Source organism: Lentinula edodes, assembly GCF_021015755.1.
Source record: "Lentinula edodes strain Le(Bin) 0899 ss11 chromosome Unknown C8R40scaffold_9, whole genome shotgun sequence".
Classification (NCBI taxonomy): Eukaryota; Fungi; Basidiomycota; class Agaricomycetes; order Agaricales; family Omphalotaceae; genus Lentinula; species Lentinula edodes.
In genome coordinates, this window is record NW_025764315.1 from 742,692 (window position 1) to 757,951 (window position 15,260).

Below are 15,260 nucleotides of genomic sequence, written 5' to 3' on the forward strand. Positions count from 1 at the left end.
TCAAAGAGTTTGACCCTTCACTTCAAGATTGGCGAGTGCGTATCTGTGCGTATTCCCTCGTATTCTTCCGCGTTCCGTTCGGCCAACACAGCGGATGACATCAATTTAGTGGTCAAAATCCTTTTGACGCCGCGCCTTCGCAATATTCAGTTTGCTTAGCACCTTCTCTCTCGCCCTCGATCCTTCTGAGCAGTATTGGTGTGCGACGCCCGGTGCAATCTGATCTGAAAAGACGGTGCACCCTTCCGTCATACCTGGTCATTCCCTCACTGACTTTAACCAGCTTTAACCCTCCTCTTTCTAGCAGTAACTGCCAGTGCGCACATGTAATTGTAAATTTACCTCTCGAGTCATTTTGCCTCTTAATTGCACTTCGTTCAGAGTTTGAAATAACCTTTCACCTAGTCCCGGCTGCGCGATGGCTCCTTGCTCTCAATTTCGCATGAACTCAAGCCCAATGAGTGCGTGCGATTCATTAGACAGACTCTTCTTTCGCGCAAACCGATGGAGCAGCAACTGCAGTCAATCTTCGTGGATGATAAACAGAGTCAGGGGTGGGTGACAATATCGAAGCCTTCATGCAAGGCCGCTTGTAGCTCATTGTTTGTGGCTTTGTTAAGTATACTATACCTCTTGTTTGCATCCTATCTCTCTTGAACATTGCGCAAATGCCGATTATCACGAAGAATGGGTGCTACATTCGACAGACGATCGTAGTCATTTTTTGGGTGCGTTCAAAGATGAGCTGCATGGGCTTCGCACAATAATTGCTCATTAATACAGCACTTCAAGTCATCAACCCGTGATGGTATACCACTTCAGACCACTTCGTGCTCGAGGTGCGTCTGGCAGATCGCCCTCCAAATCAATTCAAATCATGTAGGTGCTCCAAGCGAGCTCACTGGCTGATATACAACTCTTCTGGGGACCACGAGGATCAATGGGGATCACCGTCTCCTAGAAGGCGAATATGTTCCGCGGAGATGAACATAAAGTAACAACTGGAATAAATTGAAAAGTTTACTTATGTATATATAACAGCCCTTCGCTCCATCGAATTTGGAACAGATAAGTTGGTATAGGTTGAATATGCTTTTATCGATGGAAAGATTGATGCAGTTTGTGTACGATGCTCGGGAGGAATGAGCGAGGAGTTTCCGTTTCATAATGGACATGGGTTCGGAGGAAGGCGAATCGGCGGCCACTTGCAATCTCACAAATTACACTTACATGGAAAATACAAATCTTGGTTTGCTCGATTTGGTGCTTGTGTTTACAGTTCATCTCACTTCGAATGGATCGTCTGTCGTTCTGTTCATACCGTGTATGACGGGCTAAAAGACTCGGGAGGACTGGGATGATAATTTGGGAAATTCGAAAACCAGTAGTAGACCTTCGAATGATGGCTTCGTTCTTTTCGTTGTACCCTTCTACTGCATCGGCTTCTTTTGCACATTACTATTCTCTCGGGTTTCACTGCCGAGGTGGCTACTCCAAGATCATGTCGCTATTATGAACCAGGACAGGGACCACAAGTAGGTCTGTGTGACTTTCATTACAGATATCATCAGTATGCTTCTTTTTCTCTCAGAATTATATAAACCGCATATGCATGTCTTCTTTACAAACCTCACCAGTGCCCTACACCTTCTCTGAACCACCTTTGTCAATTGCACCATGACCTCTGCTGATTGTTCTTCTATCTTCCATGGGGATTGCACAAGCATCGTTGTCCCCGACCGGAATTCCCAGTCACACACTTGCAAAGAGTCTTGTCCTGTTGAAGAGAAAACGGAGACGGACGGTGGTAGTGGTCATGCCAGATATATTGGCTCTGGCGTGCATGAAGACCCTTACATTGTTGTCTGGGACGAAGAGGATCCAGAAAATCCATACAACTGGTCAAAGACGCGCAAGTGGATCATCACTATGCAGGTATGTCATCGTTGGAGATCCTTTATATTTCTCATGAGATTCTCACGTTGTATTCAAACATTCACTATTTATCAGTTGGCGTTGACCACTTTCACGGTGTCTTTCAGCAGTAGTTCGTACAGTGGCGGCTTGGAATACATCGTTCGCGACTTAAATGTATCGGATGAGTTAGCCGTATTGGGTATATCTTTATACGTGTTGGGATTCGCAGTTGGGTATGTGGTCGAAATATATTTGAGCAGATCACGCGCGAATTAATGTTACAGGCCACTTTTATTCGCACCAATGGGAGAGGTTCGTACGATTAGCGTTGGTTTTAGAGCGTGTCAATTAACGCTGTTTTTTTGGTCCCTCGCAGATGTACGGTCGGGTAAGCAACGATCACCGTTTCCAAGTGCTGCTGAAACTGAGGTAGTGACCGTTATCGTTTCTTTAGCGTATAGTGTTTTTGATCACTGTCGGGTTGTATACTCCTCTGCATATCGGGGGAGCTTTTGCTAGGAACATAATCACTGTCCTTATCGTGAGGTTACTCACTGGTATCTTTGGTGCTTCTCGTGAGTTTGATGTTTGTATTTAGGCATGTGGCATACTCAGTCATACTTCGGGTACAGCTTTGACCAATGCAGGAGGAGCAGTAGCAGATATATTTAATCCTCGTGAGAGGGGCCTTGCGTCTGCAATCTATGCTGCAGTACCATTCCTTGGTCCAGGTTGGCTAATCTGGGGTCTCACTGTGTTTTTAACTTTTTGATCTCTCCATTCCTTCAGTGATTGGTCCCATCGTTGGTGGCTTTGTAGCAGACTCTAGTCTCGGATGGCATTTCAATTTTTGGCTGATGTTACTTTTGGGTGCCATAAGCTTAATAATGGGGTATTTTCTGGCACCAGAAACGGTATGTTTTATTATAAATAGCGGACAACTCCTTATATTTTATTTCTTCGTCGCAGTATGCGCCGGTTCTCTTACGAAGGCGTGCCAAACACCTCATGCAACTTTCGAATGGAACGATCTCTTACAAATCTAAATATGACATAGGTCGTTCAACATCCTTCATGAAAGTAATGAGAGTCAATTTGAGCAGACCATTTGGTTAGTGGTCGAGGTCCCTACATTATTTTATGGCTGACTCTTACGGTAGTTTTCATGTTCACCGAACCGATTGTTCTACTGTTTGCAATTTATATTTCTGTCGTCTACGGCACATTGTATGCTTTGTTCTCGGCTTTCCCTATCGTGTTCGAAACACGAAGAGGGTGGTCTGCTGGTGTAGGGGGGCTTGCTTTCCTCGGAGTTGGGGCAGGCATATCCGTAGGGACGGCCACTGCTTCTATTCAGAATACCATCTATCAGAAAGCGATGGATAAGAGTTCCACTGGAAGAGCGCCCCCCGAAGCGTAAGCATTTTATAGTATTCAACAGCAAAAATCAACTCACATAGTAGTGTTTCAGTCGACTGCACATGGCAATGATGGGAGGCGAGTCGCAATATTTTCTGTACAACCCCTTCTAACGAAGAATCCTATTTTCAGGCATTCTCGTGCCTATAGGTCTCTTTTGGTTCGCATGGTATGTTATCGATATACGTGTTTCCTACAGATCCCATCCCTCAAGATTTATTGCCAGGACCGCGGATCCGCCTGTGCATTGGATCGTGCCTATCATAGCAGGCTTTCCATTCGGGCAGGGTGTCTGTCAAATTCTTCAGAGTTCGACTGCTTACTTGATGGATGCATACGAAATTTATTTCGCGAGCGCTATCGCTGCTACCATTGTTCTGCGCTCTATTTTCGCAGCTGTTTTTCCGGTCATAGCACCTACAATGTTCGAAAACTTGGGAGACGCGTGGGGTATGAGCATCTTCGCGTTCTTAGGCTTGGCTTGCACTCCCATACCGTTCTTATTTTGGGTTAGTTTTCTCGACTTGACGAACAATCACGAGTCACCTACTGATAAATTTTCATCAAGAAACACGGCAAAGCGATTCGCAGCAAATCAAAATATGCCTACAAAGAATCTGAATCTGACGATACATCATGAACCTTCTTTCATTTACAGTTGGACATTTCCGAATTCTCTAAAAATAATATGATGTGTACGATTTTTTTACTGTAAGAAAACAGTCCTCATACCCCACGGCTGGTAGTGTACTTAATCAGTCTTATTTACTGTATTATTCAGTTATTAGCTTTCGAAAACGTGCTGGTGCTCAGAATAAAATTTCACTCCGTCCTCGTAAAAGTAGATAGATGTACGCAAATGCAATTTTGGATGTCGGGTCCGAAGTCAGCGACATGCTCGGAAGTTGCTTGCGCACGAACGAGTCGGAATACTGCCACAACCCAGCTCTATCCTTCCCACTTCCTTTTAGCGCCATGGTTACGGTTCTACAAAGGATCCGCATCATCAAAGTTTCCACGCCGTTGCGATGAATGCTATCGGAAGCCACCAGCGTTTCGAGAATAACGGGTAGACCGGCCTTCTCCAACTCGATATTGACTGCGGCTAGCAGTTGTTGCATATGATGGGGGATCCGGACTTGTTGCCGTGTCCGATGTTTCCCAAGTGTTGTACGCAGTTGGGTGGCCCGCCAGTGAAGCAGGATGTCGAATGGTATGGTCGACGAGTTCATCCTGGGTCGCCGTTTGGGGCATGTTCGGACTAGTGGAGGGGATAGCAACACGCATAAAGTCCCAAGCAGCGCGAGCGGTACCCATTCCCCACGCTCCAGTCGCTTGTCGTTCAATTTCTGCTATGACATTGGACCGAATGCTTTTTACTCGGTAACCTTCATTGGGGTTTGGGAGGGGGAATCTGGAAAATGATATCAGATCCACAGTTACGGAATGCTTGAGCACTGAGATGCTTGCCTTCCTCCAAGATGGTTCAGTACAAGTTTCTGAGCACCGATGGTTCTTGCGAACGCTCCGGCCATCTCGGGTAACGAATGTCCTCTAGCCAGAGCCTTTTCTTTCACCACGTCATAGGATCTTTTAGATTTTGGATCAATTTCTTGAGGAATGTGTGCGTCTGCAGCTTCGTGAATTAGAAGCGACGGAGAGGGATCTAGGCATAAAGGTGTCATCGCGGATGGATCACAGGTGTCTCCGAGTATAACTATTTTACGAAAAGGTTTAGCGGTCTCCCTAAAAACATAACCAATGCATGGATCTAAATTGTAATAGTCGAGTGTGAGGAAAAAATATCAATGAGAGCAGGATTCCATCACACCTCGGTGTATAATAGGTCCTGCATCAACCACTACTGGTCCAAAGATACCTTTGCCCTGAGCTACCTCTCTCCACAATCCGTCTCCAGCAGAACAAAAGATATCCTCGCCAGCAACCTCGTTCGGGTGCATAACTTTCGGATCACAAGATGTCGCTTGGTCTGCGGACGCTAAAAGTTCATGAACAACGTAATTGTCAGACATTCTGGTGAAGGTCATTTTGAGTATACTTCGAATAAATGTCCGTATTCCAGCTGGCCCATAAATCTCTATGGCTGGATGCTGTATATAAGTTTAATCTAGATGGAACCATAAGAACACTCGAAGCTCACAGGTTTTCGAAGGGCCTGTAGCTTATCGGCGTTCTCGCCCACTGGTACAGGAAACAGGAGATTCCGGAGGATAGGAACTATTCTATCGCGATGGACATTGAATATTGAACACAAATAGACTTGCAGTTTGAGACAATTCCTACCCCATAACATGGTCGGCTGTATTCTCGTGATGTAAGTATTATAATACGCACGGAAGGTCATCGAAAGAAGTTCACCATGCATATGCGTTATGAATATTTTTTTGACTTGTGACAATCGGGGATTGGAACGATCTGCACTGTGTGGCTGTAGCTGGAACTGACGAAGAGTCCCTTCTGCACAATCAACCACTGGAAGCAAAAGTTAGCAGTGAAATCCTCATGGATTAGAATATGCGCATACTCCAAAGGGATCCATCGCCTAAAACATCAGCAACGAGAGATGAACAGTTGCGGGATGTACTAGGGCCTCCACCACTCGAGGTTCCGAGAAAAGTCACAGTCATTGTACTGGTCAGCATATCTTTCGGGATGTATAATGCTGGGCGGAAAGTCGAAGAATAGCGCGTAAAAGACGGGCAACGAAATAGTCTTGTCGCAATTCTAGCGAGGTTCATCTGTTATGAGGTCGTATGGGAATTTGATCTGTGGGAAACCTTCCGATATTTTAGAACATTAAGAGGACCTTTCGGATATACACCCATTAAGAGGCACAGTTGCAGTGGTAGCGTGGCCGAGTGGTCTAAGGCGTTGGATTTAAGCAGTCTTTGCCTAGCTTCCCAATGGAGGAAACTCCGCGCGAGTTCGAACCTCGCCGCTACCATGAGTCAAAAGAGCATAGTTTCTTTTTGCCGCTACTTCTTCATTTTTGGTCATGCGCACTAGATGGGGCGTCCTATGCCTCATATTTTTCATTCTCAAGGTGAACTTGAGTCTTACATTATCGTACAAACAAAGCTCAATACAGTACTTCTCGAGTATGTACATATGTGGAAAATAACCTTTCCGTGATTCCTTTATCAAAAGATCTTTGGAACAGCCCGCGTCAGTGAACATCGAACGTTGATTCACGATGGCTGCTCTTACACCTGAAATGTTATCTTGTCCACCTGGTCCTTGACGAACTCTGGAGGGTGGAAGAATATGAGGAAAGGAATGGGAAGTACAACTTAACATACCGTCGAGTTGGTTTGAATTCCTCTTGTTCGTTTGAATTCCAAAAGTTCGAAAGTGAGCTATTTCCACCAGGGACAGTCCTCACACGCCTGGTAGAGTCAGACCAGAAGCGACATAGAGAGGATCATCGTCACGTACCTGCTAGGTTTCACTTGGGAAGTAAAGTTGATTCCTGAGTGTTCATCTTCATCCTGCACATCTTCTTGAGCTACCGAAGAACTGGCAGGCATTTCACTTTCCTGAATGTGAATGAGGAAGGGGAAAGAACAAAGTAAAAAAAAGATGTACACTAGTAATCTCTTTGGGGGGAGCTTGAGACAAAGCATCATCTTCGTTGCTGCTGAATATGTCAGTGTGACCCCCGCCAGGGGTTTGGCGCACGCGACGAGAAGGCTTGAACGCTTCTGAGGCAGTCGCAGAGCTCGTAGACGCTGTAGAAAAGTCCTATGACAACGATATCTTGAAAGCAGAGAGAACGCACAAGTAATAGATGTGATGGATTCAGAAGGGTCCATTGCAGAGGATATCTTGCCAAATTTTGCCCACTCTATGTCACAGAATATAATAGCCCTTCACGCGCAGTAAATGACCTGAACGTACTGGGAAGTTTTTGAATGTTTCCAAAGTTAGTGTCCACCGTGGTTCCAGTGTACCTGGGAGTTGAATGGTTCATGGTTTGGCATGTCGAATTAAAGAGCTTCGTACTTCAGGAATTCGATCAGAGAGCGCTTCGTAAACACGATGCTTGTAGCATCCCAGTCGAGCATGCCTGGAAACAGTGAAAAATCGTTCTGTATGGAGATGTACGAATTGCCATACCAAGCGCGGCTGACCACTCTTTCTCTTTGGACATATCGATAACATCAGAAGGCGTATATCTGTGCAATGAGGTTTGTGAGAGAAGGCAATGGAAGAGACTGAGAACACGGACGTGGCAGACATTATGGGAGTTGCTGAAAGAGCGTAGTCAAGGGCGAAAGTGGCACTGTGGCAAACAGATTACACTTGTGATCGCGCATCATCATCATGTTGTCTTCTTTCACGGGTATTCAGCGCTTTTCCAGATGCATAAACCGTCGTTTCTTAGCTTCATTTGCCTATACGAAACCTTCGTTGGCAAATGATCCTGCAACTCACTCAACTCCGCTCGATATCACAGATGAACAGCGGGCAGCATTGGACTCGGCTCTTCGTGTTGATCAAGCAGGAGAGGTTGCCGCTAACTGGATTTATTATGGCCAGCATTTCATCCTCGGAAAACAGCCTGTTACAGGACCTTTGATTCAGGTTTGTATCACATCTACTTAACGTTTGGTATGTCTTCATAACAATCATAACAATATATCCAGGAAATGTGGGAACAAGAGAAGAAACATCTCGCAGTTATGGACAAGATGCAGCTTCAACACCGCGTCCGTCCGACTATTCTCATGGACTTCGCAAAGATTGGTGGCTTTGGACTAGGTGCTGCGACCGCTCTTATGGGCAAAGAGGCTGCAATGGCTTGTACGGAAGCTGTCGAGACCGTTATTGGAGAGCACTACGATGAGTAAGAAGAACGAGCCAAGTACTCGATATTTTGGCTAATGTGTCATATCTCAGCCAACTAAAAGAAATGGAGTCATTGCCATCCGCTCATCCAAGCGTTCCGTTGTTAAAGGAAGTGGTGAAGGAATTCAGAGACGACGAATTGGAGCATTTGGATATTGCAGTGGTTAACCATGCACAGAGAGCTCCGGGACACGCGCTACTTAGTACTGTCATTGGTGCAGGATGTAAAGTAGCGATAGAGTTGTGCAAAAGATTCTAATGTACACAACCGCAGTAACTTGATTCATTCCGGTTTGCCTGCTAAAGGTTGACCTTTGAGCTTCGCGTTCCAAGACCACCGAGACTGTAAGGATGGACATTAAAGCAGATCGACGACTCGTTTGAATTGCAGACGCACAGTAGTATAGTTGACCGCAGTATACAGGACAGTTGGAAAGACAACCATACCGAGGATGGCCGCCTTGACGTTAGCAGGAATCCATCGGAAACGAAGATAATGTTGCTCGCGCTATAGTATAACAAGTCAGTACTTGGAAGCGCTCTTGGGAAAAAAGTACAAACCCATAAATTGAAGTTTTCGACAGCAGGGTCTGTTTTCAAGCTGCCTGCGGTAGATATGAACCCAAGAAATGGAGAATCAAAGACTGCAATTACCATGATGTCCGGCCATGATGAAAGTGAGAGATGATTTGTCCTTGTTTATGTAAATCATATTTTCTTGCTCTTTACTTCCATCTTCTCAAAATGGACTACAACGATAATCGAGAATGGGACAGAGGGAAAATTTCTGACACGCCTTGGTATCCACACGATTCTCGTCAGAGTTATCATCCCAGAGAGGATGATCACAATGCTCAAGGGAAACGTAGGAAATTCAATGACGGAGTATGTGTTTGTCATCTCTACTGTAGTTCGAACTAAGCACTCTAGAATAGGGATACCAGGGCTATGATGGCTCTCAGGCTTATGAAGATTACAAGTATGATGCAAACTACACCCGTCAAGGTCCAGGATTTCCGCAAGACCAGTCGGGACGTGGCGGTGGCCCCGGTCATCCCAAGAAGCGGTTGCAGCCTTCAGAACCCAGTCCTCATGTTATATTCCTTGGTCTTGACCCCGACTTCACAGAGTCTGATGTCTGTAACATTCATTCATTCTTGTAGTTTTCATTCTTTTGCTCACTCGCTTATGCTTCTAGTTGCAATCATATCTCAATTCTCATGGATGCAGTGTAGAAACAGTGACGATAATCCGAGAACGATCAACAGGCAGTTGCCCATTCGTATATTCTGCTTTCCGCATGCATTGACGTTATCTCTCTGCGTCTGGATTATCAAGGTTCTTCAAAAGGTTTCGGCTTTGCGCAATTCAGCAGCTCTGAGCATGCTCGTGCTTTTGTGGACCCGTTGTTCCCTTTCGTTCAAGTACCCCCTCCGGCTTCCCATGGTGCCACTGCGACTGCCGCTTTTTATAAAAGCCTTGAAACGGGTCTACCACATAATGGACGGAGAGTCAAGATTGACTATTCGCAAAGCGCCACCCCACATGAAAAAGGCCGATCAAGGGGAAATACCAACGACGGTACTCGGGACATTGGGAATGTTCAGGCGCCTGTCCTACTATTCAGAGGACTCGATCCGCTTTCCGGACCACAAGCTATTCATCAAGCGATGAGGAATTCATCGGGAGTCGGCAAAGAAGGTGCTCAAGGCATGAAGAGAATCATTCTTATCAAGGACAAAGTTACGATGGCCAGTTTTGGTTTTGCCTTTGTGGAGTTCATAGACACACTGGTACCGTGCTTCTCATTCTAGCTTCTTATTCTGGTTACCCAATGCTTAAGTGATTGCTATGGTTCAGTCGGCTTCTGCAGTGCTTGCAGCAACAATGTCTCCACAAATTCATCCCGCCGGGTTTAGAATATCTGATAGGCCTGTTGCCCCTTCGTTCGCTCATCCCGACTCTTTCCAACCGATCCAGGAAATTATGCTTCGAGACGAAGCCTGTCTCGTGTCGTCACTTGCTCTCGGCGGAGTGGAGGGCACTTACGTTCGCTACTGGGACGAATCTTCAATGGTCGCAGTTCTTGAATTCCAAGTTGCCACACCCCAATCATCAACAATACCTAATGCTAAAGATAAAAAGGAGAAGAAAAAGAAGGGTGAAATTTGTTTTCTCTGCTTCGGTCTATCGATGAGTACCTTCCTGAATAATCCGATCCAGATTCTGCTGCACGTCCTACCGCGCCTCCCATACCTTCTGCATTGCCTGTATCCGACAAGCCTGTCACGCTTAGTTTCAACAAGGGCCCCTTCAAAACCGGCATAAGTATGTGACTTTGATGTCTAGGATATGAATACATTTTCATCACAATCTCAGGCTTGGGTCCAGCCGTGAAACCTCTGTCTTTGGGTTTTTCCGCTGATGATCTTGAAGAGGACGACGATAAAGAAGATAGCTCAGGAATTGGCAGCAAAGGTAATACCCTTATTTGTTCACCTGCCTCGAAGTTTCAACAGTTTATTTTTAGTGAATAACTCGAAAGGCGTTGCCTCTTATGTGGCAAGTAAGAAGGTAATTTATAGGATCAGCTTGAGAACCGAAGCAGAATCATCTTTTCCCGTTCGCTCATGATCTGCATTATCCGTAGATCATCAACAATATCAACAAGTGGAATCAAGTTCAAGAGGAACTTTCGGGCAGTTCTAAAACAAATTCCTCTACACTGGTGACCAATCCCTATCTGGCTATTCTCTCGGTGCAATGATTAAACTGCAACATTCCTTGCGATAACAGGTAGCTCCCACTGAAACTCCAACGGTAACTTCGGCAAATGCGTCTGCGCCAGCGGGCCCTCCGCCAGCAGAGGACGGGTTTGAATTCGCGGACATGAATTCATTCGCATGTCTGCTTTGCTCCCGACAATTCAAATCTGTTGACCAACTCAAGCGGCACAACAAGGAATCCGATCTTCATAAGGCTCGCTCTCTTATTCACAGTTCTTTGGTCGTGATCGTGACTTACGTTTATCATTGAAATGCTGGTATTATGCTTTCACTCCTTCAACAGAAGAACTACGAAGATGTCGACCTGCGAGATCTGGCTCGGCAAAAGGTGACGGCCCGTCAGCAGGTCAGAGTTTCTGAACAACCAAAATATCGGGACCGAGCTTTGGAGAGACGGTCTCTTTTCAATCAACCAGATGTTCCTGTTCCCGATGTCGAAGCTAGCAAACTCTCTAAGAGGAAGCAAGTGGAAGGTCCTCCTCCGCCTCCTCCGCCTCCGCCTCAGCCCTTGAATCCGGGCCAGGACGGGAACAACGTCGGCAACAAGTTACTCAAGATGATGGGCTGGAAGGAAGGAACTGGTCTTGGAGTCCATGGTGAAGGTCGAGTGGACCCCATGTACGACAACTTATTCTATCTGCTTCGTGTATAGCTGATTTCCTTTTTCAGTAAGACTGCCATATATACTGAAGGCGTTGGTCTGGGCGCCAGTAAGGGCAAAGAAGTGGGCAAATTTACTGACGCAAGTTCAGGGTATCTGTCTATGGCCCAGGAATCGGTGAGTGGTACACCTCCAATCTCAGACAACGTTGAGAACACGCGCGGAATGAACACTGAATGGGAGCTATTCAACAGGCTCGCGAACGTTACGGTTCTTAAATCAAAGCGCTACTCCATACCCATCTCCCTCAGACACTGTTTGTCTTGCATATCGAGACCGGAATGATATTTATTAATATTAAATGAAAACTTGTACGGACGCGCAAGTTACATAAAGGAGTGACTTAATTAATTTCCCTACGCCAAAGCGAGAACAACTGCAGCCATACTAAAGATCAAAGTAGTAGACCAAGTTTTTGAAACCATGGCAGCATTGCTTGCAGAGCTGGTACTACTAGCTGCAGCGGATCCAGAAGTCTCAGTCCCGGTGGAGATGGAAGCCAAGGTCGACGATTGTACAGCAGAAGTGGCGGAAACAGACGTGGTGCTAGTACCGACTTCGACAGTAAAGTAATTTGCCTGTAAGGAAACTCGAATGAAAAAAATTTTTGCTTATATGTGACACAGAACGAACTGCAACTATGGGGCCGAGTTGAGAATCCTGCAATTTTCCGTCAGAAATGGTCTCGCGAGTTAATCTCAGCTATACCTTGACGTATCCGTTGAGATCAAACTTGGAGACACCCAGGTTGGGTTGAGAAAATTCTGAAGGAGGGCTGAAGGAGGACGGTTGCTGGTATAGGATCACGACGTAACTAAACAAACCTGTAGTTTGAAAAGTGGTACACTGTAGGCGCGTTGTACTAATTCGTACCGATGGGGACCACTTCCGGAGGCAGGAGCTGGGCCGGCGTAAGAAGTGATAGCAGTGGCGGATGAGTTGGAAACCTCGCCGTCTGTTTCATATTATACATGAATATGGTAGCAGATGAAATTCCGTATTCAACGACGCACTCGAGACCACAACGCTGTTTTCCAGCCAGTGTCGAGTAATATTGGACTCGTCGGCACCTACGATATCAGCATCTACCATGGCTAAGGTAAAGTTGCCGGTGAGATCCACAGAGGAGTTGGCGGCGGTAATTTGAATCGTAGGAGTCGGTGCGACCTCTGATTGAGCTATATTAGAATAGGTTATCGCATGAGTGAGCGGCACTAACGATCTTGAGTAAGAGCTTGGCCTGGAGACAGGTCTCCGACACCTGTTGAGACGAGCTATAAATTTCTGAATGAATAGCGACAATGAGGCTTCATACCATCGAAATTAATGGTGAGTATGGAACTAGGGTCAAAAGTCGCGAGGAGCTCGGGGACTAATGCAGCTTGCGTGAAATGAGCTTCAATAGCCTCTATTTGGACCGCAGAGTCATTTGCCTGGGCAGATACGAAAGGAATGGAAAGGGCAAGAATGACAGGAAGGACAATCATTTTAGACGAAGATGGGGCAGAGATGAGGGAGAAGGAAAGAAGAAAAAATACTCCAAAGGCAGTGGAGGCAACGGCATGATGACTGAATCATAATGCCAAGTTTGACGCTCATAGGAACTCTTGGCAGATTCATGAACTCCAGTCACCAGCGGCTCATGAGCGCTCATGAGTGACTAGCGTCTAGGTTATGCTAACCTCTTGCGCTGACCCCAGTTCGTTGGCTTCTGTGTATTTATTACAGGTTGTTACAGGTTAAACAATTGTTCTAAATAAATGGTCAAGTTGGAGGTCCGTAATCACGAAACAATGCCTTTAAGAACGGCATACTCAGCATTGATAATGCTGCTTGTTGCAGCACCGATGCTGACATTATCCGAAAGCACCACAAATTTAATATCCAAGACCTGGCATTGTCGAACTCTACCCACACTAACCCCTGCGCCGTTGTGAGTGCCTTTGACATCCAATCTAGGCTGGGGTCTGTCAGGCTCTTCAAAGACTTCAATGGCTTTTCGAGGTGAAGATGGACATCCCAAGCTTTGAATCTCAGGAGTGAAGACAGACAGAGCTTCCCGCACTTGCTGAGGAGAAGGTGGTGGCCGTCGGTGGAATCTAAGTGACACGCACTCCATATGGCCGTCAACTACTGGAACCCGATTACAAGACGCGCTAACCCTCAACGCAGGCCTACCCCCGGCCTGGTGCATGTCGAACGTTTTGAGCGGTGCACCATTTTTATCAGTTTCGTTTTCGGAATCGGTGATTCCACCGAGAATCTTGAGTGTTTCCCACTCGATTTTTTCCTCTTCACCTCCGATATACGGTACAACATTGCCGAGGATATCGAGAGAGGGGACACCCGGATACCCGGCACCGGAGATCGCCTGCATTGTGGTGACCAGGACACTTTCAATCGGACCGAATGCCTTTTCTAGTGCGGCGAGGGGAATGACATAGCCAGTAGTAGAGCAATTAGCGTTGGTTACGATGAATCCCTTGGAAAGGAGAGGTGAATGCAGCGATTGCTGCTGAGGAATGATAGAAAAATGAGAAGGATTAACGAGAGGAACGATCAGAGGAACATGGGGATCCCGACGATAGTTTTTTGCGTTAGAAAAGAGGGGGATATTCGCAGCTCGGAAGGCATATTCTAATGACTCATCAGGTTTTTGTAGACATGACGTTAAATGGAGGAAGGTCACCAATATCTCCAGCGACATCGGCATCGAGACCGCTGAACACAAGCTGGCAAGTCTTGAACTCTTCAGGTGTGCAGCCTTTTACGATCAGATCAGCAGCTCTTCCTTCGTCGCTCCGGAGGTCTGAAGAACTGATCTTTTCTGTTTCCGAGGTCCCGACACCTCCAAGACCCAAGCCCCCTAATGGAATGGTTTGTTTCCATTTGACAGCCTCTCTGTACTTTCTCCCTTTACTTCTTTCGCTTGCTCCCAATGCTTCAATGATGAACCAAGGATGTTCGGAAAGAAGAGTAACGAATCGTTGTCCAACGGTCCCCGTAGCACCGAGGACGCCAACCCTGACTTTCTTCGGAGGGGAGACAGTGTTGGGCGTTATTTTTGAAGACATTGTTCACTGCGATATTTCGCAGCTATTTGAATCAGAGGATGCAACCAATCGATGGCTTCACTTGAGGGAAGAGAGGAACAAACCTGAAAAAGAGCCAGAATGGGTCATCGATAGTCCGGAAAAACGGGCCGGTATTATTCAAGGAAAAATTCCCTGTGCGGGCATGTGCGCTCTGTGTGCTGCAGAAGTTTATGGCTGGTTTGTGTATAACGGATTCCACTACTATAGTACTAGGCTTCACTAGGACACTTTGCTTGGTGGTGGTTAATGCACTTGTAGAATAAGAATACGGCGCGCATGTTGCGCCATGAGTGGGTGCAGGGCCTCCATACATAGGAGGGATAATGAGCTTTGGAACCTTCCAAACAAAGCAGTACAGAACAGTGCCTGCACTAGGAGTGCACATCAAGAACTTGTCCAATTCCGGAGTGAATAGATAGACTTGCTCAATGAACTTATCCTTTATCTCCCCCAAGTACTTACTAGGCCTTTCGTATTGGATGGAGTTAGGCTTGTCAACAACACCCAATCCTG

At 46.2% G+C, this 15,260-nt stretch overlaps 8 protein-coding genes and 1 non-coding gene across 9 annotated transcripts; 4 read left to right on the forward strand and 5 right to left on the reverse strand.

The window, feature by feature from the left end:
- The first annotated feature begins 1,398 nt into the window (after positions 1–1,398).
- C8R40DRAFT_912214 (MFS general substrate transporter) lies at positions 1,399–4,026 on the forward strand. Its single transcript, XM_046236659.1, has 14 exons — positions 1,399–1,535; positions 1,725–1,935; positions 2,011–2,150; positions 2,202–2,229; positions 2,294–2,305; positions 2,372–2,458; positions 2,516–2,648; positions 2,707–2,831; positions 2,887–3,028; positions 3,078–3,333; positions 3,389–3,414; positions 3,469–3,505; positions 3,563–3,845; positions 3,905–4,026. The coding sequence occupies exons 1-14, from the start codon at positions 1,513–1,515 to the stop codon at positions 3,974–3,976; spliced, it is 1,575 nt and encodes a 524-aa protein (XP_046088799.1). The 5' UTR covers positions 1,399–1,512; the 3' UTR covers positions 3,977–4,026.
- Positions 4,027–4,605: 579 nt separating this feature from the next.
- C8R40DRAFT_1017955 (beta-lactamase-like protein) lies at positions 4,606–6,014 on the reverse strand (the record flags this gene model as incomplete). The annotated part of the gene is made up of 7 exons (XM_046222956.1): positions 4,606–4,708; positions 4,780–5,107; positions 5,168–5,440; positions 5,476–5,579; positions 5,641–5,656; positions 5,716–5,829; positions 5,882–6,014. Coding segments are annotated over 7 exons (1,071 nt in total), but the record flags the coding sequence as incomplete, so codon positions are not given.
- Positions 6,015–6,201: 187 nt separating this feature from the next.
- Positions 6,202–6,301, forward strand: C8R40DRAFT_t75. Its single transcript has one exon. It is a non-coding gene; the product is annotated as a tRNA-Leu (tRNA).
- Positions 6,302–6,399: 98 nt separating this feature from the next.
- Positions 6,400–7,952, reverse strand: C8R40DRAFT_911955 (uncharacterized protein). Its single transcript, XM_046236657.1, has 10 exons — positions 7,586–7,952; positions 7,474–7,532; positions 7,360–7,423; positions 7,255–7,307; positions 7,136–7,201; positions 6,943–7,085; positions 6,793–6,893; positions 6,657–6,743; positions 6,565–6,604; positions 6,400–6,506 (listed from the first exon to the last, which is right to left on the reverse strand). Exons 1-10 carry the CDS (start codon positions 7,594–7,596, stop codon positions 6,498–6,500), a joined length of 633 nt encoding a protein of 210 aa, XP_046088801.1. The 5' UTR covers positions 7,597–7,952; the 3' UTR covers positions 6,400–6,497.
- C8R40DRAFT_1094852 (COQ7 protein) lies at positions 7,663–8,542 on the forward strand. Its single transcript, XM_046227679.1, has 3 exons — positions 7,663–7,941; positions 8,004–8,203; positions 8,257–8,542. Exons 1-3 carry the CDS (start codon positions 7,681–7,683, stop codon positions 8,462–8,464), a joined length of 669 nt encoding a protein of 222 aa, XP_046088802.1. The 5' UTR covers positions 7,663–7,680; the 3' UTR covers positions 8,465–8,542.
- Positions 8,489–8,875, reverse strand: C8R40DRAFT_1168419 (uncharacterized protein; the record flags this gene model as incomplete). The annotated part of the gene is made up of 4 exons (XM_046231179.1): positions 8,489–8,548; positions 8,603–8,713; positions 8,767–8,810; positions 8,860–8,875. 4 exons carry the CDS (start codon positions 8,873–8,875, stop codon positions 8,489–8,491), a joined length of 231 nt encoding a protein of 76 aa, XP_046088803.1.
- C8R40DRAFT_912570 (uncharacterized protein) lies at positions 8,767–12,335 on the forward strand. Its single transcript, XM_046236660.1, has 13 exons — positions 8,767–9,090; positions 9,141–9,341; positions 9,404–9,476; positions 9,544–9,998; positions 10,066–10,366; positions 10,429–10,533; positions 10,585–10,683; positions 10,736–10,779; positions 10,856–10,933; positions 11,002–11,184; positions 11,275–11,609; positions 11,661–11,769; positions 11,847–12,335. Exons 1-13 carry the CDS (start codon positions 8,890–8,892, stop codon positions 11,868–11,870), a joined length of 2,208 nt encoding a protein of 735 aa, XP_046088804.1. The 5' UTR covers positions 8,767–8,889; the 3' UTR covers positions 11,871–12,335.
- Positions 12,068–13,256, reverse strand: C8R40DRAFT_911978 (phosphatidylethanolamine-binding protein). The gene is made up of 6 exons (XM_046236658.1): positions 12,968–13,256; positions 12,872–12,913; positions 12,666–12,821; positions 12,526–12,607; positions 12,361–12,466; positions 12,068–12,312 (listed from the first exon to the last, which is right to left on the reverse strand). The coding sequence occupies exons 1-6, from the start codon at positions 13,137–13,139 to the stop codon at positions 12,199–12,201; spliced, it is 672 nt and encodes a 223-aa protein (XP_046088805.1). The 5' UTR covers positions 13,140–13,256; the 3' UTR covers positions 12,068–12,198.
- Positions 13,257–13,435: 179 nt separating this feature from the next.
- C8R40DRAFT_1040078 (aspartate-semialdehyde dehydrogenase) lies at positions 13,436–14,726 on the reverse strand (the record flags this gene model as incomplete). Its single annotated transcript, XM_046223885.1, has 3 exons — positions 13,436–14,289; positions 14,342–14,437; positions 14,510–14,726. 3 exons carry the CDS (start codon positions 14,724–14,726, stop codon positions 13,436–13,438), a joined length of 1,167 nt encoding a protein of 388 aa, XP_046088806.1.
- Positions 14,727–15,260: the final 534 nt, after the last annotated feature.